Source organism: Strix aluco, chromosome 5, assembly GCF_031877795.1.
Source record: "Strix aluco isolate bStrAlu1 chromosome 5, bStrAlu1.hap1, whole genome shotgun sequence".
Taxonomy (NCBI): Eukaryota; Metazoa; Chordata; class Aves; order Strigiformes; family Strigidae; genus Strix; species Strix aluco.
In genome coordinates, this window is record NC_133935.1 from 85,388,404 (window position 1) to 85,408,310 (window position 19,907).

The 19,907-nt window shown below is 40.9% G+C and overlaps 1 protein-coding gene across 3 annotated transcripts in view; it reads left to right on the forward strand.

Annotated features, from left to right (window-relative positions):
* Positions 1 to 19,907, forward strand: part of MKLN1 (muskelin 1) — a 99,547-nt gene that overhangs the window by 20,017 nt on the left and 59,623 nt on the right. For 2 of the 3 annotated variants that reach the window (XM_074828071.1, XM_074828072.1), the window contains exons 3-6: positions 2,153 to 2,295; positions 3,711 to 3,799; positions 10,311 to 10,420; positions 14,380 to 14,572. In XM_074828071.1, the coding sequence (XP_074684172.1) occupies positions 2,153 to 2,295; positions 3,711 to 3,799; positions 10,311 to 10,420; positions 14,380 to 14,572 (535 nt within the window). Of the gene's footprint in view, positions 1 to 2,152; positions 2,296 to 3,710; positions 3,800 to 10,310; positions 10,421 to 14,376; positions 14,573 to 19,907 lie in introns of those variants that run through there. The other variant, XM_074828074.1, reaches the window with a different exon arrangement.

Here is a 19,907-nt window from a genome sequence, read left to right on the forward strand (position 1 = left end):
AAAGGATTTAACTGCAGTCCTCGTTTCCACTCCCTTAATTTAGGGTAAGAATTGAATAATGCAGGATGACGTTTGTGCCAAGCTTTTGCAAATCTTGTGTGGTACTTGAGAAAGTATGTCTTCATGACCCAAGCATTAGCCTTGTGATTCCAGCAAGATTAAGAATTGCAGTTGCTGATGCTGGTAGTGCTAGCTTTACTTTTTCAGCTTCGGGAGAAATCTGCAGGGAAGATATGATGGTGTAGGAGGAGTTGTTAGCTGTTGTTGTGCTCTGTCTGTTCTGCATGGGAATTTTGGCAGCGGGCTGTGCCATGTATCAAGTCCTGCCTTGCTCATTACAGGACCATCCTTTTTGCTCATTCCTCCCTTTTCTCTTCTTTACAAAATCTATTTTCTGTACAGAACTTTTCTTTTAATGAATTTCGGGAAATGCTTTGAGACAAAAGCATGGCTTGCTGCTAGTTAAACTAACAGTGGGTTCTGATAGTTGGGTAGATGGTGTGCTTCACAAAACTAGAAATTTTTCACTTAAAAAAGAAAAAAATCTGGAAAAGCACCAAAGCATTCTTCTGTTGTGCCCTAGCAGTGCTGATTGTGGTTTATTTTTTTAATTCTGAAAAATTTTGACTTACTGGAAACATCTTTGGCAGTAAATCTTCCTTATTTGATTATACCGATCCAGTCTGCATTGTCATCTCTAACTGCTATATATATTTCTTTTAAGCTAAACTTTTTGTAAAGGTAGTGGGAACCAGCTGTTGAGATCACATGTTTATCCTGATGCTCTCTAGAATGATGTCAGTACTGCTTCTAGATTGAGAATTAATTGCTTTATAGGGTCATGACAGAAAGACTGAGAACTAAATGGATGGGGAAATTTGTTCTGCTTCTCACCCAAAAGATACACTTCTAGGGTAAGATTGTCCTGCTGCTGAAGCTTCTTAGCACAAGCATAGTGATGCCCATGGCACTTTATGGGGAAATACTAGTCTCTACTCAGGAACCGTAGGAAGCAGCCACATACATGCAACTACTCAGTGTTGAAAGACTTAAAATACTGCGTCATGCCTGGCTTGGCAGTGCTGCTGCTTGGAGGAAAGGGCCACCGGCAGTGCCTGCAGTGGGAGGTGTCCTACAACGCCTTGCTGATCTGCTTGTACTGTAGCCTTGATCACAGGGTTTTGTAACAAAATCCAACATGATGAGTAATTGTGATTTTGCACTTTGTCTCGTTCCTCTGTTTTGTACCGCTTGTTTCTGAGAAGTTAGAGAAGAGAGTGAAACACATTGTTTTCAGGTATAAAGCTCGTTGTATTCTGCAAAACAGGATGTCTCCAGGCTCCCTCCAAGACCTGTTTTGTAGGGGAAAGTTAAATAAACTGGGTGCTCGGATGGTCCCTGATGAATGATGCAAGCACTTCTCTGCATGTGCTTTTCCAGTGGAACAGATCTTTTCTTCCAGCAGTGCTGGTGAAGCTGGTAGCTGGGGCCTGAATATAAATAATCTGACTATTCATACTCTGTGGGGGGACGACATCTGTGTAAGGGGGGGAGCAAATGTTCACAAGGGAGAATATTTTCATTGTTTTATGTGTAAAGCCGCTTTATTGTCTGCTAAGTGGCGTGGTTTTATTTGATATAGTTAATAAGCAGTTGGTTCCTACGCTAGCCACGCATCAAACCTAGTCTGTGTTCAGTGGTTAAATAGTGTTAGCCCAGAGAGGAAAAGTAATTCGATGTTCTCTTAGCATGTTGAATATGCTGTATTTATCTAATTGTGTATTCAGTTTAGGTTTCATTTCAGGCTGTAGTGGGCGTTTGAGTCATCACTCTCCGTAGTTTGATCCTATTTGCCAGATTTCAGGAAGTCTTGCATCCAACTTGAAGGAATGTATGTAAGCCCTGAATAGAAATGCTAGGAATAGGAAATTCAACCAAATCTTTCCTGGATAAACTGCTTTTAAAGTAATATTCCTAAAAAACCTTTGCTTCATTCCAGGAACAAAGAAGAAAATACAATAATGAGGAGGGATCATCTTAGCTTCCATTCTCTGGCTTGTAAACTGTTTTTTTGAAGGCTGTAATGCTTCTCCCTTAGTGTGTTTTGCAGCCTTGGCTTTAATATTAAAATTCACTGTTCTCTCTTCCACAGTATTTGATTCTGAAACTTGAAAGACCTGCCATAGTCCAGAGTATCACATTTGGCAAATACGAGAAAACGCATGTCTGCAACTTAAAGAAGTTTAAAGTCTTTGGTGGGATGAATGAGGAAAACATGACAGATCTCTTATCCAGGTAAGATGTGATTTCATCAGCTACGGTGATCTTAAAGGCTGGACCAAAATGCTCTTCCCCTTCGCTCCCAGGCAAACACATGGCTAACAGAGCTGTGGTTGTGATCCTGCAATTAGCGGCCCTTGTGTTTATGGTCAGGTCAGAGAGCAGCAATCCCAACAGTCGCTCCAGGAAGCCTTCCTTATTCTGCTCTGACCACAGAGGATTTGTGGAGAGCAAAATCCTGGGGATTTGGAAGAGCTGAGAGCAGGGTGCAGTGTTGCTGGATTGCGATTCCTTTCTTCTGTGTGCTTGAGGCACAAGGGAGAAGATTTGCCCATGTGTGGGTAACTTAAAGTAGCTTTTAAAAGCCCAAGTAACCTGCCTATGTCAAGAACCTTGTTGCAGCTGTAAAGGTCTGAACTAGTCAGCTGCTCTGCCTTTCTTCAGATGGGTAAATAAATCAAATAAGCAAATACAAAACCCGTGTTTTCCTTTGTTAAGTTCAATTTGGTAGTTGTACTGATAAGGACTAAAGAAAGAGCCTTTTGGCTATTCAAGCTATCTAGAGCTTCCGAGTAGTTGCTAATGTAAATTTGCAAAGGCCTTTTAAGGAGTCTTCTGTTTCAGAAAGGGAAATGATATTTAAATATCTACGAGTACAAGAGAAATGAGTAGCAAGAACTAGTCTATTTTTGGAGGCCTACAGAAGGAAGGTCTACCTCCGGGGAACGTATGGGTGTACCTCATCTGTAGTCAAGCAGAATAGCCGTGGAGAAACACGGGAGGTTCACTGTTGCATGTATCCTTCAAGACCATATAGAAACTAGCCTCAGCCCTTCCCACCCTTTTGCTCTCTTTAGATAGACCAGTCTTGCAATTTGACTTTATTGCTACTAGAATTACAGGGGAAGAGGTCTTAGTAGCATAGTAATTTTTGATATCTAATGTCATTTCACTTGTACTGAAGTTTAATAAAAATTCTTATTCTGGGACCTGTACTTGCATCTTCAATAAAAATGGACTTAAGATTTTTGATAAATTATACTAAATATTTGATACTGTTATAAAGTAATGCCCATAAATGGATCATAAAGCACTTCGGCAGTGTGATAATTCTGAGCGCTGGTCCATCTCCCTCTTGAAAATGGAAGAGAGCGGTTCAGGCAAATCAGTTGCTGAAGTCCCAGGGTTACAGGTGCAGATGAGCAGCACTGATCCGATGTCAGTTCCCTCCTGAAACCACCAGCCAGTGCTGCCTCCCAGGGTGATACAAGATGGTGGATAGCAGTCCAGGCATTGGTCCAGCATGCGTACTTATGATTCATAGTAATATGAAACAAGCTTCGCATTTCAGGCATGACCTAGATTGCGTTTATTAGCTAGTCCTAAAATACAAGGTAAGATTTAGTAACCTTATTTATTTTTTCCCACAGTGGCTTAAAGAATGATTATAACAAAGAAACATTCACCTTGAAGCATAAAATTGATGAACAGATGTTCCCCTGTCGATTCATTAAGATAGGTAAATGCATTTTTTCAGCATTCTGAGTAGAAAATAATCTCTTATACTTGTGCCAGTCTTGGCACTTGTGACTTCATTGTACTCAGGCAAAGTATCCACAACAGCTATTCCATTTCATGATCTTTTAGGCTGGTTAGATTGGAACACAGTGAAGTCCTGTTACTAAGAAATAATAGCTTCATAAGTTAAATCTTGGGGAATGAAAGTGAAATACAGTAATTTTCAGAAATAGTTGTTGAGTCAACTAATTGCTGGAGAAGCTGCTTACTGTCCTACTATAAATTGCTATATAGAGCTTTAGAAAAAATCATTAAGCTAAATACTGGTAAAAGTTTCAGCATTGACAACCCTAGAGTTTGAAAAGGATTTTGAAGTCTTTTGTTCTCGAACATGCTTGCAACACATAGAGCAACAGCATAAGCCTTTCTTGTTCTCTTCCTGCTACTCTAATCGTTATGTCTGGAGCATCTGCCCTGTGAGGACAGGCTGAGAGAGTTGGGGGTGGTGTTCAGCCTGGGGAAGAGAAGGCTCCGGGGAGACCTTAGAGCGTCCTCACAGTACTTAAAGGGGGTACGGGAAAGGTGGGGAGGGACTTTTTACAAGGGCATGTAGGGATGGGATGCGGGGTAACTATTTTAAACTGAAAGAGGGTAGATTTAGTGAGACACTGGCACAGGTTGCCCAGAGAAGCTGTGGCTGCCCCCTCCTTGGAAGGGTTCAAGGCCAGGTTGGATGGGGCTTTGGGCAACCTGGGCTAGTGAAAGGTGTCCCTGCCTGTGGCAGGGGGATGGACTAGATGATCTTTAAGGCCCCTTCCAACCCAAATCGTTCTGTGATTCTGTGATCTCTGGCTAAAGTTGACATCCAGGGGCAAAGAAGAGTTATGCCCGTTGATGTCTAGTCTTGTTTCTCTGGTGAAGCTTGCTAAAGGGGATGCTAACGAAGGTTGATTATTGTGACTTGTGATGGGAGCAGGTGGGGATCTCTCTTCCTTGCTTCATGCAGGCCAGAGAAAACAAGTGTCTTACAGTGGCCATCAGTGTTACTGGTTGGATTTAAGCCAAGAATTTAGAGCCTTTCAGCTTTTCATAGCTCGGTAAATTTATCTTCCCCTTCCTACCTACTGAGATAGTGAAAGAATGACTGGTTTTAAACTAACTGGTTAAGGTTAAAAATAGAGCAAGGAGGTAGTTGCAGAAAATTGAGATAAGAGCCTGTTGACTAATTTAGATGGATTTAGGAGTGTTTTGAAGTGTTGGGTAATTCCTTTGCCCAGGCTTGGACGATAGTGGCTGCGTAGGGGCTCCCCTCAGAGCCCTTTGCTCTTGTGTCTACACAGCTTTCTGAATCTCCTCTCATGCTTGCCTGAGGAATTGAAAGCCTCAGGCTGGGAATCAAGTAATCATTTGTGTGCCATAAATGGTGGTGTTTCCCTTTCTTAGAGAAGTGGAGAAATTGGTTGTTCATTGGATTTGTTTTTGGCTACATCTTTTGAAAGCATCTGTAACACTTGGCTTCAGGAAGCCTCAAGAGGAGCTAAGGAATAGTTAAAGGTTGACTACTTCAGGAAAGCTAAATTGATTTTTTTTTTTTTTTTTTTTAAAAAATTGTATTCTGAAGCTTCCTGCATTAGGCTTTTGGGAAATGTTATTTTTCAGTGGCTGAAAAACAGCGAGTAGTTGCTGGAGGGCTAAAGGGGTGAATGGAAAGATTACGAGCTACTTCTGGTCCAGCAAAATGTATTCTGATGTTATGAACTGTAACAGTAAGTTGAAACTTGTTAGGAAAGTGAAATGCTGGTTAATTTCTACCACCAGGATTTTTTCTTTGACATGACATGAGTAGTATTAATAGTTACATGGCTTGTTTTGTTGGGATGGGTTCCTCATGTAGCAGTAAGCATTCAGTGTTATATGTATTAATATTAGATTTATATTTAACTGTCACTTGCTCAGTAGTTACGGCTTGAGAGGAGTTTTCCTTTTTAGCTATATCTATAGTCTTTTGTTTCTTGAAGCTATCTTCTATGAAGGAATTCCTATGCAAGGACAGAAGCTAGAATGATCTTTCCACCAAAACCTATTAAATCCTCTAGTTGACGGCTAGCGTAATTTTGTTTATGAAGTTGGGAGAGTGGTGTTTTGCTGTAAAACAACTGCAAAACGATGTTACGAAATTCTGTTATTTTTCAGATTCACAGCTTGAATATGTTTTCAGTTTGTTAAAATTTCCAAGCTGCTAGCCAAAGTAACTCAAAATTTGAAATACCGTGCTGTGTTCCTTGTAACGCTGCCAGTAAACATGAGGCCAAAATCTGCCCTTTTGGACTCTTAGAGACTGACACCACAAAAGTTACTGCTATCGGTGAGGTCTGTGTATTTGGGGAAGGCGTTAGTTCGGCAGCGACTTGCATCAAGCATTTGCTTTATAATTCTGCAGATAAGCATACTGAGCTATACACCACTGTTAATGACACAACAGTGACGTTTATGTGGTGGGACAGGACAGGAGGAACGTGACACGGGTAGATCCGTGAGAGGGGAAAATACTTCCTACAACTTCCATTGCTCACGTATTAGAGGAAGTTTCAGACTCGTAGAAAGCAGAAAAAATAACTTCTCCTTTTGTCAAGAAAAGACTTGCACTTCTTTTAGTTTAATTAGTTCAACTTCAGTTCCTTAGCACTGAAGTGCCCAGTTGTGCAGGCTTTTGACCTACTTGACAACTAATTTTTACATCTCATGTAGCACCTCATTAAAGAACTTGGAAGGGGGAAGAAGATATTTATCCGGACAAAATATCGAAGAATAATCTCTTTAATGTCTGTGAGCTTTGTTTCTGGCTCTGTTTTTGTGGTTACTCCGAACAGAGATTTTTCTTTGTATGTTGTCCTTGAAAGCAGAAGGTGTTGTAAAGACTGATTTCCATGAAAGAGTTTGAAGAAATGCCGGGTGTAATTCTCATGCCAGTTTGTTACTAGCATGGGAGTTACTAATAGGCTTCAAGATTTTTAAGCTTTGGTGTAATAGAAATGAGCAATACTTTCTTTATGGATGTTTCCTGCCTGTTTACAAATGTATGCCGTTTGTGTGTCTACTGCCTGAGGGACACGGAAATTAGCTTGAGAGAGGTATTTGCAATTATTATACTGTGTTTAATGCCCCTCCTGCTGTCCTCTGTAGCATACAGGGTTGCAGTCCTTGTCTAGGCATAGCTTCAGATTATTGAGAAATATCCTCTAAAATCATCCTTATTTGAGTAAAGAACTGTTTAAGTGACCTAAATACCTTCTGCTTCTGTTAAAGGGATATTGATTTTTTTATTATTATTTTTTCTCTCTTCTGGGCTCCTCTTGCTGTGGAGTGACAGTTCAACTGGTCTGAACAGTTATATGTGTTTCGGGATGTACATGCAGCAAAAAACCACGCTGAGCTGGCTTTATGGTAAAAACTGGAGGAGTACTGTAGCTTTAGGCTTCAGGTTGAACACCTTTAAACGTAGTGTATTTCCACCTCGAAGGTGTGTGTGTGGGGAAAAAAGCAACATAGCAAAGAGTAGATGGCATAAGGTATGGCCTCTGTGACTGTACTGCAGGATAGGGCGTACACTGATTTTTGGAGGGGGACATTTCTCAGCTCTTGCAGAGGCTCTAGTAGGTTTGTGTTTGCCTAGGCTGTGGTGTGAAACCTGAAGTGGGTGAAGGGGAGGACAAATAAAAACCAGCTGTTGGGAGATCTGAAAAGAGAGAGTTGCACCCAGGATCCTAGACTGCTGCTACCACCAAACTTTGTGCAAAAATAAAAATGAGATTTTTTTGTGTCCCACTGATAAGTAATGCTTATCACTGTTGGTGTGACTGTTGCTACTTCCATGCTGCACTTAGCATCGCCTTGTTCCAGGTCTAAGTTAGATTGTGGCTGCTCTACAATGAGATTTGTCTGAAGAGCCAGGTGTGCCTTTGGAGGCTTCAAAAAGGAGAGAGCAGCAGAAAGAATGAGAGGCATCTCCTTCCTGTAGTCTGGGAGCCAGCGAAGAGGTTCAAAAATGGGGAGGTGATCCAGCAGAACACTTGGTCTTTGCCAAGGGAATAGAAATCGTATTACAGTTTAAAGTCTTACTCTTTGTTTCTTTCATACTCCTGTGTGTTTAAAAAAATGAAATTCAGTTTTCTCTGCCTGTGCAGCACTGCATTCCCTATACAACTTAATGTCTGTGTTTTCCTTTAAGTAGATGATTGTACCATGAAAATCTTGATGTTTAAATCACCATTTCTGGTGTTTTGTTTTCTTCATGTAAGCAAGACTGTTGAAAGTTCTGAGTTAACTTGGGGAGGAGAGAAGTGTTAGCAAGTTGATGGCTGTGCATTTTTTTTGTGGTGATAGCTACCCAGGATTCTTACGCATGTCCTGATATGTCTTTCAGGCTGTAGTTGGCTACCAAGATAAGAGGGTGAATTGTTAAATTTTTTCCAGGAGAAGTTCGTGTAAGTTCTGAGAAGAACTGCTGAAAAGAAACAGAGGTGGACAGCCCTGTTGTTTTTTCAGGAATGAGGTGGGAAGGTGGTAATACTTAAGTTTGGTTTTTCACCCAGTAAGCTCGGTGTTATGAAATTGGCTTCAGGTTCACAATCAGGAAACTTATGGTCTTGGTCCATTTGAGGTAGTCTGTGGTTTGGTTCAGTGTTTTGGTGCAATAAGCCGATGGATAGGCTTTGATTCTTTATAGCTGAGCAAATACCAAATTTAACTTCGGTTTGGTCTTGGTCTGTGTGTTCAGGTCTGAAGACAGATCAAAGGTGTTACCCTTACACGTAGAATTTTGTTAGTCTGATGCCATAATAAGTGGGATATCTGGAATTACACTTATTTGTGTACTTGGATTCAAAAGTAGTAATGTTTTATGGTATTAAGGTACCATATTGGCAGAACTCATCTTGTGCAGAGGACAAAACTAAGCAAAAAAGTTTCTTGGGCAGAGCATATGCAGTGTGGATGGAAGACAGGTGACTCTTGTTTTTTCTGTCCAGTTCACTTCTCTCCTGTCTCCACAAAGACGCACCTACTAGGAACTGCTCTGAAAGCATCTTGCTTTGTATGCTGAACAATTAGGTAGAAAGAAACTGTTTGAACAGGATGATTTCAGAGCTGTAACATGTAACGTACCTACTTATGGATATTAAAATCAGTTAAGAATTGCATATTCAAAGTCTCTTTGGATCTTTTCTAAAAATCACTTTTCTTCATGACTGTTCCCAGAAGTTGTCATCAGTCTTTAGCAATAGGTTTGTAGAAACACCCTTTAAAATTTAGAAAATCATGTGTTTGAACATATGCTTTGTGCCCAAACACATTGCAGAAAAATAATAGATCTATCTTGTTTGAAGTATAAATGCTTAAGAACCTTTAAGAGCTCAGGAACAGCTTTGAGACAAATTTTGGTTTTTATTTCCTCAAGGAGTAGGTCAGAAAACCCTTAGTTCAACAAGTTAATCTCAGTGGTATTTCATAGTGGTTTGAAAGACAACAAACAATTTCTCTGTGGCAAAAATAGTTTCTGTGGCAGGGGGGGAAGTAGTGGACTCCATGCTGTTGCTGGTGACTACTCATTCATCTCTAATACTATCTTTTCCTGTTTATCACTTACGGTCAAATAAAAAGGAAACAAAAGTATTTGAAATGAAACCACTTGGTTTCACTGCAGTTTTAAGGAGTCAGAGTTCATGCAAAAGTTTTCTGGGAGTTGGAGTTGCTTCAAAAACTAGAACCAAGTCTTAACTGCAGGTTAATCAATAGATCAGTGCAAGACACAGAGTGGTAGAGAAGCCTTAGGTGAGAGGCTGCAGTGTGTTTCACGGGTCTTTTAGTATTTTAAGTCTGTTAGTTCCAACACACAGATAAAACAGTGTTAGCCAAAAAACTGCACAGATTTAAGTTTTTAAAATAAAAAAAAAGATACAGTTTTTAAATTGGAAACTGACAGTTTTCCCTCCTTCCCTCCTCCACAACTTGCAGACGTTACTAATTTTGTAAAATTTAAAATACCCAAGCTTCTTGTCTTCACCATTAGGGAAAATAATTGTTGCTGACAAATGTGGAAATAAATGTACTATGAGGAGCAAATACTGTCGCTAGTATGCTCGTGATTCCCATCCATGTCAAAGCTTGTTGCCTCTTTGAGCTGTTTTAAATGATAGTATTTTTATTCTTTTGTTGAAAGCAAGCTTCTGCTTTGTAATGATCTATCTGCTGTGTTAGTGTTGCTCGGCACAGTTTGCTTTAACGTGACAACTTTACTTTAATGTGCTTTAAATGACAACTTTAACGTGATGTATTTGGTAATTTTCCTAAGCTTACTTAAATGAACTAGAACTTATGTCAAATCAGAAATACGGAATTTTGTGTGACCTTTAAAAGCATTCTGTTGAAATAGTATTATGTATAGCCTGATGAGAGTAATGCACTGGTCAGTTGATGTTTATGCATCCTTTTTCTCCTTTTCCTTTTTTCTCCAGTTCCACTCTTATCCTGGGGACCTAGCTTCAATTTTAGTATCTGGTATGTTGAACTTAATGGCATTGATGATCCAGATGTGGTCCAACCGTGCCTCAACTGGTACAGCAAGGTAGGCCTGCATTTTAGATGCCTGTTTGAAGACTTGCAGTCTCAGAATCTTGTGAAACTTCTCTTACTGGAATTACGTGACCTTTTCATTCCTTGAATATCAGCTATTAAGACAACAAACACGCATAGTTAAAACTCAAACCACATGGCTGACTTCCACTCTTAGTGAATCTTTTTGAATTGTATTGGCTTTTTCTCTTGGAAAAAAAAAAAAAAACCCACACCACAAAACACGCCAAAAAATCCCAAAACCACTGCCTCCAAAAACAACTCTAACCTGCTAAGGAGACATCACAAGAAAAACATAAAGGAAAGGAACACTGAGTCAAAGGGGACAATATTAGTAAAACAGTATTTGTATTGGAAGGGAAACGAATCTTGACAAAACCAGATTCTATTTCTCCCTCTTCTAGCCTTTTGATTAATCATTCTTTACCATACCAGTCCTTCTGTAGAGCTATATGTGAGCCTAGAGCCTTTTGGGTTACATATGCAACTTTTATTACAAGGTATAAAAATGAGCTTGTTTTAAAGAGAATCCATGTTGGTGTCTTTCCTGTTGCAGCTCCTTACCCTTCTAATGTTTCCCTCTTACTGTCTTTTTGCTGAATACTCTGGAGCAGAGGGGAGCTGATGCCACTGGACTGTGAGATGAGATGATTTATGCTGTTGGTCATTGTGATAGACAGAAAGTTCAAAGGGTTCTAAACATTATTTGTATAAACTGTATTTGAGTACAACACATGCCTCTCCTGTGGGAGGGAAGTGCACATGGACAACCAGAATTCATTTTGTTGCTGCTTTTTATGCATAGATCTTCTGGAACAATTAATGAAATTCATATTGTGTTGCAGAGAAGACATCCTTCCCAGCTGAATAAGACTGAGTAGTGGAGCAGCGTATCTCTGCTTCCAGAAGGAAAAACTTAAAAGGGTATAAAGATTGTGCTTGGTAGTACTGAGACTCCCTCACCAGTTTATGGTGCTGCCAGTGTGGTAAAGAAACCTTGTGGCCATGCTATCTGGCTCCTATGCGTTTATACCAACATCACAAGCTTCTTCATGGAGGATTTAAAACCAGCACTAACAGTCACAGTGGAAGTTGCCTGTAGCTGCTTTATGATTAAAGTGTTACTGCAGTCTTTAGTCTGCTGACTGCTGATGTCCGGTTCTGAAAAGTCCGGTTGACGGAGGCTGCTGATATTTTTCTGTGCTTCTTTCTGTTGCCTCTGCACATGGTGATGTTTCTGGCATTTTTGACCACTTGCTGCAACCAGGAAGCTCTGATTTTTATTTTGTTTTGGTCAGGAGCCATCTGATGATGATGTCAGCATCTGTTTTGTTCCATCTTAGCCCATGGAATCGACAATTTTAATGGTCAGCATGTATGTAGTGACAGCTTCTTCAAGGGGTGCCAGCATTGTTCTTCTAAAGCTTAGAGCCCTAAAGCAGCAAGGCAGAGACTTAGTCATGATTGTTTGGGCTCTACTAGGATCAGTTGCCAAGTTTTTGGTGATGAGCACATGTCTCGCTGACGTCCTCCTCTCTCACAGTCCTGAGAGGCCACTGTTGCTGGATCCACGTAGGAGGATATGTGTTGACCCATATTTGGGGAAAGGCAGAAAAGTTGACCTGTTTCTTTCCAGTGCTTTGAGATGGTGTGAATTTTTTTCATGCATATTCTTGGAAGTCTCAAAGACTTTGAAATCTAATAATTCTTTATTGCCTGAGACATCAGATGGAATTGCTCATTGCACATTGTTGTGTGTGCTTCAGCCAACAAAACCTCCCATTCCTGAAGGGAGCGGAGTTGAGGGTAACAGATAAGGACTCCAAGCAGCAAGCATGCTCCTCACTTCCCTCCCTACTGCTTTTTCCTTGCTGTCCAGCTCAACCTACTGCCTTCTGAAAGCCTTCCCATTTTGCTTTTACTGAAGAGTGGGCATACTTCAGCAACGAAGAAGTGGCAGTTTATCGATGGCTGTCGCTGTTGGTTTTGATAATGAGCGCTTCAATATTTTTAATTCTACTAGTGTATTTGACATTGTTAATAACAGTCTCATGCTCTTGTTATGTTTTTAACCATAGGAATTATTTATGGCTTCAGATCAAAGCTTATTATTTGGGTTGTGATCTCTTTAAACCTGTATGACAGCATTTAAAAAGGAGGCTTTTACATACTTTTTATACACCTTTTTGCATAAAAAAAAGTTCTTGCATTTAACTTCCAAAGTGCTGCTATGGTGTCACTTAAATACCAACTTTTATATTGTGTTAAGTGGCCAACCTACGTTCAACAGTCCTTTCATGTTTTTATAAGCCAAGTCTATCAGTCATGAGAGACTCAATGGAAATACTCCAAGTCTGAATTTTGTCTGATGTCTAAACTAGGGGAGCTGAAAGTGCAGAAGCTGGTTATTACTGGTGCTCAGCTATCCTTTTGCTTTCTATCCCTTTGAGCAACAAGGAATCTAATGTGGTTTTGGCCTTGACTGATGTAAGTGAACATTTGCTTAAAGACAGTGGCTTAGGTGTCTCTTAGGGAAAAAAAGTTTATTTTATTCTCCAGTTGTTCTGTAAAACTCTGTTTTAGCTTTAGTATTCCTTTGCCACAGTCTCGCATTTTTATTGGTACGTGTCCTTGGCCTTTTTCATGTGGGCTGGGAACTGATTTTCTAAAAATGCATAGTTCTGGCTATTTGCAGCTGTGAAATACTGATGGATTAAGAACTAAAAATATAGCACATGGCCGTGTTTCTTTTTAGCTGCTTCAGTTTGAGAATCTCGCTATAGAGCCATTATTTCGAGAACACAAATTTTTGTTGAATGTCAGTGTTAGTTCCAGATTTTCAGAAAAATTCTGTTTGTTTGAATACCATAAACTTCTCTTTTTAACAGTGGTGTCCGTTTAGGAGTAAAATCTGTTGTCTAATTTGATCAGTCTTATAGATGCTTAAAGTTAGATTTGCTTTTTACCACAGTAGATGTGTGTTAAAGATGGAAATTGAGATTATTTTTTTTTCGTTAATGTCTTAGACTTTAGGTTTGAAGAGTCTATTTATAATAACCCGTTCTGCTACTTATCAATTTAAAAATCTGTGTTACTTATGCATATTGTTAGCAGCTTTGAAAACGCAGTGGATGATTTGGTGGGTTAACAGCACAAGCTGTAGCTCTTACGCAGAGTTTACTATTCCCTCATGTGTCTGTGCCTGGGTGTTTGATCCAGCGTGGGTTTCTCTAGCTTTTCTCACCGCTTCCCACAGCTGAGTGGGAAATGGGCAGCTTTGGCTCACCTGTGGTATGAAAGCAGGGGTTCTGCTTCAAGATGCACTACTCAAGGGAGTATTTTGAAAGCAAAACTTTGGTGTGCGTGTAAATCCTTGCTGCCATTGATCCGAAACCCTCACAAACCCGCAGGATTTGGGGTCAGCCCAGCCTTCTGCCTTCCCGTTGCAGGAGCAGTGGTCATTGCAAGTACTCCTATTCTCACGTTTTTTTTTTTTTTTTTCTTTTTTTCTTCTGCTTCTAGAAAAGCTGTGACCTACTTACTCTTCTAAATTATTTTGTTATATAAGAGTCATACAATCAAATTATGTAATGCTGATAGCGAAGGCTTTTTCCTGCTCTGTACTTCGTGCAGGCCTCCAACAGCAGGGCCAAGCAGATGGGGGGGAAATAATGGTCACTCCAGAGATCTGGGACACCGTGCACTCCCTTCTTGTATGCTTATTAAATTGGCTGATACCAAGTTGTATAATTTCTATACTGTTGGAAAGTAAATGCGTGCACAGCTTGTCATGTTTTTTGTACAGCGCTCCCCTGTAAGCTCGTGAGTAACTTATGTGCAGCATATATAAGGGATCCTGCTGCTGTCTCCAGACAGGTTCACAGGTAGTGCCCAGCAGTGCTAGTAAAAGAAAAATCTACATGTCTCATAGGTTTTCTTGTGTTCCAGTAGTACCGCGAACAGGAAGCCATTCGCCTTTGCCTAAAGCATTTTCGTCAGCACAACTACACCGAAGCTTTTGAGTCGCTGCAGAAGAAAACAAAGATTGCTCTGGAGCACCCCATGTTGACAGACCTGCACGACAAACTGGTATTGAAGGGAGACTTTGATGCTTGCGAAGAACTGATAGAAAAAGCTGTGAATGGTAAGAGAATCAGAGGAGTCTCGTATATTAATTTTAAAAAAACCATTGAAATAGTACTGCTTTGAATGTTAATGTACTTAGTAGTAGAATTGGCTAGACCACTGTTTCATACCTCGTGTGGTGTACTGTCAACTTTTGGACTTGTGAGTATGTGTATGAGGAAGGCTAAAAATTCAGTCATGAAATATCTTACCACTGCTACTTTTGGAGACTCTTTCCCCCAGAGGTGACTGTGTGGTGCACTTGAGGGGGTAACGATAAGTTCTTGTAAGTGGCTGGCAAGCTGAAGGTGGGCTTGACTATCAGAAAAATCACTGGAGTGGTGAGCAGGGAAGCATAAAACTTGAGTTCTCAGTAGTGATCTGTATCATGGTTTCTGGTTAGAGCTTACCATCTAGTTGGAGTTTCAGCAGAAGTTTTCAGTTGTATTTGAGAATTCTGTCTTTGCTTATGGGGAAAATACTCTTTGGAGAATGGTGTAGAAGTCGCAGTGGAGGCAGAGCCTGTTTTCCCTTGTGGAGCAGGCTGTTGGCAGCCAGTTTCATTGTAACTACTATTAATTTTTTACTTGGAAACTGTCAGTGTAGAAGCACTGTGTGTAAACAGCTCTTGGCTCCTAAAATGGGGGAGATGTACTGTCTGTTGATAGAATGGGATACAAAAAGAGTTGGGCGATTGCACTGAAGTGTTTCTTGAGACCTGTGCAGTGGTTTTGGATGACAGTCTGATAAAACAGAGGTGCTGGTGACTGTGGGTGTAGTCAAGGAGCACTATGTGCAGACGCTTTTTATGGGAAACTTGTACTAGCTGAAGAGAACCTTGTCTGATGCCAGCAGAGTTAGGGGCTTAGTGGACCAATTTCATGGATGTCTGGCACCAGAGATGTTTTTTTCTAATTCTGGGCTAATCAGTCATTTTATAATACGTTTTGGATAGATGCCAGCATACCTGCTTGACTACATCAGTGTGGTTTGTACCACTCAAGTTGGAAGTGGTTCTCAGGATATGAGAGCTTTAAAATCAGGGTTTGACTTCCATGAAAATCCATCTTTTTGTGAGTAAGCTGTTCAATTAAGCACAATGTTAGGGAGCTTATTGCACCGGGTCATTTAAAAACTGCAGTAAATGGCTCGCTATGGGTTTTGGCTCAAGGTTTCTCGACTGTATAGATAGAACAGCTGAGCTGTGCCCTGCGCTGAGCTCTCTGAGCAGCTCCAAGCATTGAGACTGAGAATTGCCAGCATTCATCCTCACCCTCCTGAGTGTTGTCTGCCCTCCTGAGACAACGTAGTGTTGTTGGCTGGGATGGGAGCGTGAACAGCTTCCTGCAATGCAGGGGCATTTTGCAACTGGCAGCTTCCTCCTGAATCTTAAGGGCAAGGGAGGGTTGCAGGATGAGAAAGCAGCAGGGAGCTGTGCCTGGCTGTTACTGTCTTTGCAGTGTTTCTCAAAGACACGAGTGCCTGGCGGGAGCTGATGTGACCACCAATATGAGACAGGATCTGCTGAGAGCCAGAGGAGTACTGTATGCTGCTGGTGATGATTTTATCAATGCATCGGTCTGCTGCCTTGGCTGTGGCTTAATCTCATCAGTGCCTAGAGGCCGTCCTCTTTCCACTTCATTGCAGGCTGTAGTAGAAGCTATTTCTTGAATGGAATTTCACTAGAAGTCTAGAATGTGCTGAAAAATTTCCCTCAAAAATGGACTACTTTTTTTTTCTTGGGCACTAATGAAGTGAATGTTTGTACTCTCATTTTTTTTGAGCTGTTACATGTTAATTTCTCTTACTACTTAATATTTAACATACTGCATTTATTCTAGCCAGCAGTTTTTGCCTAGAACTTGAGCTGACGTGGTGTTGCTGTTTCCCCTTATATGTTGAGAGTGGGTTGCTGTCTGCAGCGCTCAGCGTTCCCAGGTGTGGAGGTACTGGCAAAGGACTTGCCTGGTAGAAAACTGTAGGTCTTGTCTTGTACTGTCTGACAAATGGATACTTGCTTCTTGTCAGATTTGATGTAAATAATTCTGCTTCCCCAGTTCTTGTGATCATGTCCCTTTTTGGAGGCTGAGGAACTCAGCATCACTTAAAGAAACTAGAGAAATAAGCTGTAGCTTCTTTTATCAGTCCTTTGTTGTTCCAGCAAGTACAGAAGCAAGTATTTCTAGTAATAGACTGTGGATAACTTAGTGGGAGAGTCTTCAAGTAGCATCATTAAGTTTTGTCACTGCTTCTGAGGGACAGAATAATATGTGTGAGGATATTTATGTTGGTTCCTTTTAACCTGGCACCTGACTAGCTGAAGTTAAATGTCAGTGTACACATCTCCCATTGCTCTGTTGCTCATCCTTAATGGTTTTGCTTGTCTTTGAATACATTAACCTTCCTTCCCCCATCCTCCTGCAATTCTTTATGCTGTCTTCATTTAAAGCTCTGTTGTCTCCCAGCACCCTTCAGAGAGAAGTGCTATCCATCCCGACACACTAAGGCTGTATCCCATATTTGCGTTAAGCTGACACAACTGTGGGTTTTTACTAACTGGGTCAATCCTGCCCTTACTCAGGACATTGTGTCCCCTGGCCCCTCGCTTGCTGGCACTGGTGCTCGTGCTGCCACATGGGAAACCAGGTCAGGGAGCTGATTGGGCTACGCTGGGGGAGAGGATAGGACAAACCTCTTCCGATATCTACAAAAAACCTGAAACTGCAGCTGGAGTAGTTTGTCCAGAGTTACACAAGATGACAGTCAAGTCAAGGTGTTGAATGTAGCTGGTATTTGACAGCTGGATCCTTCTTCTTGGTAGGATGGGAATAGATGTTTTCAGCCTTCAACACGTTCTCCTATAGTATCGTTACCATCTGCTCCGTGTGGTCCTCCACCATTACCTGTCCTTACTCAGTTCTGCGTCTCTCTTGAGCTCCTCTGTTTGGAAGAGGCTTGTTAGCACCCAGCATTTTTCCATTTTACTTACTTAGCAGCTCTGTTGTGAAGTTTCCATAGCTTGCTGCTTAGTCTCTAAGGTGTGGGTGTTCTTACGACTGAACTTCTCTCTGATGCGTTGTTTTTCCAAATAAGAGCAGATTAACTTTAGTCCTGTGTATGGTCCGGGTAGTGTAGTTGAAGTGTAGAGTTAATTGAGACATACAGATCCTTAAATTATCCCTGAAATTGTTCAAAGAACGAACTGTTCTGTAACAGACTGGATATGAATATGTGAACTTCTGACCTCTTGCTGATCTCGGAGTTCATTACTCTAAAGGAACAAACAGGAGTGCAATGAGGTTGACAGAGATTGCACACTCAGTTCAGCCTAAAACGTCTTCTGTAGAGGCTAATATTTGCAGTGGTAGGTATTGAAAAAGTGAAATGCGATGCATCTCTTGCAGGCTATTTCCATAGACTTAGTCATGTAGAAAAAGAGTAGGTGGTCAAGAATTAGTGCTAGCAGAGCTAACTCTTGTTCTTTTGCATTGCTAATGATGAACGCTGTCTTCCACCTCACATCACCAGATGATTTCTTTTGAGAGCTCAGTGGCAGGCAGCCACACTTTTCCCGCAGATTCTTTTGACTTGTGCATTACACTTAGAAAACGGGCAAATGGAAACTCTGGCAGCTGCCTGACTTCCTCTCAAAAATAAAAGGTTCCCTAAATCTCAGCTGGTTCACAGACTTGGTTCAAATGCTTCACATTTGGATTCATTCCTATAGCTTTCAGACGGCCTATATTATTGAAGAAAAAAAATCTGCTTAATATTCCTACAGAGAGTATGCGGAGTGCAAATTACTTAGTTGAGCTGTTTGCAGCTACTGTAGACATAGAAAGCTGCATGAAATGGATTGAAGATCTGTTAGTTTCTTATTAGTATTCTGGGGACCGAGGTGCTCCTTTGACAGTTCTTGTGTCAGTATGTGATAAGTGTTTATCTGTTGACAAGTTGGCCCTGTGCGACAAACAAGAAGTTGTGATACACAGACTGCAGGCTGAAATGGCTCCCAAAACTTGGGATGCACAGGAGCAGTTGTATTCTCCTGGAAGCTCTAGACAGACATATTTACCTTAATTTTACTATCAAATATGCTTGGATTCAGTTCTGGGAAAGTATGGATGCTGGCTTGCTGCTCTGTGGTACTGGGATATATGGAGGGGAGAGGCTTGCTAGGGATCCAAAGCCTCTGGTAAGTACACGGTAGGGTTTGTGTAGATGCAGGAACCTTGTAGGGATTTGAAAGCAAATCTTGTTTTGTTTTTGTTAAGAATAAAGTGCGGGAGAATATTACAGCTTTGAGGCTGGAAGTAATTTGTGCGTTTCGTCGTTGCTCCCGTGTCTTGAGGAAACTGTCAAGTGATGGCTGGATTTTTATCTGGTGTCATTTTTGTTTTCTGCTTCAGCTTTTCTTTAGAAGGAATTTTGTGACTAGAAAAACCTCAATTCGTTTAGGTGTTTTGAGTATTTTTCTTTGGTTCAAGAAAAATCTTGAAAAAACAAACCCCAACACCCAGAAATTATGGGCTAAATGCCACTCTGAAGTTTTTTTTCAGCCACTGCCAGTGAAGTGAATAGATTTTAGTACTCTGATCTACAGATGTATGTTGTCTAAAAAGAAACTAATACAACTTTTACTTGTTCCCGATTGACTTCAGCAAGCTAAATATTTTTCTCCGCTATGTTTGTCCTAATCCTTTCTAGGTAACCTGTAATTGGCTGACAAAATAAAGGCTTTGGTTATCAGGGAGGTAGAATTTACTAAGCTTTAACCACTGTGAACTTCATGTTGTTACATCCAAAATGCGTCACAACTTGCTGCGAAGGGCTTGAAAATAGTACAAAATAAAAGTACTGGTTTTGGCAGTAATTTTAGAGAGTAAACATGGACATTGAAATGAGGCCTCCGGAGCGAAGGAAAAGACTTCCTTTTAAAAACTTGCACTTAACACTTTTCAAGACTCCCATAGAAAAAAAAAAATGTATTTTAAACTACTGATTCATTGGAAGCAGCTGACAAACATGAGCAGGCCTAGATCTGGTCCTCAGTGCCTCGCAGAAGCTTTGGAGACCTTTTGGTCAGCAGTGCTATCCCAGCAAGAAACGTAAGGAGTGAGCTAGAATAGGTCTGGCATCGGATACATAATCCGCCTAGAAATCCTCCTTTTTTTCCCTGGTGGTGTCAGACAGGTGGTGATTCAGCTTCCAAAACAAGCTGCTGCTGGTTTGCAGTGCAAGTAGAATGAATGTGGAACTGCTCCCAGCAGAAAGAAACATTTCTGGGAAGCAAGCTGGAGTCTTTCCAAACCAATGTCCCATGGAAGACAAGAAGCATTATTAAAAGAGGCTTG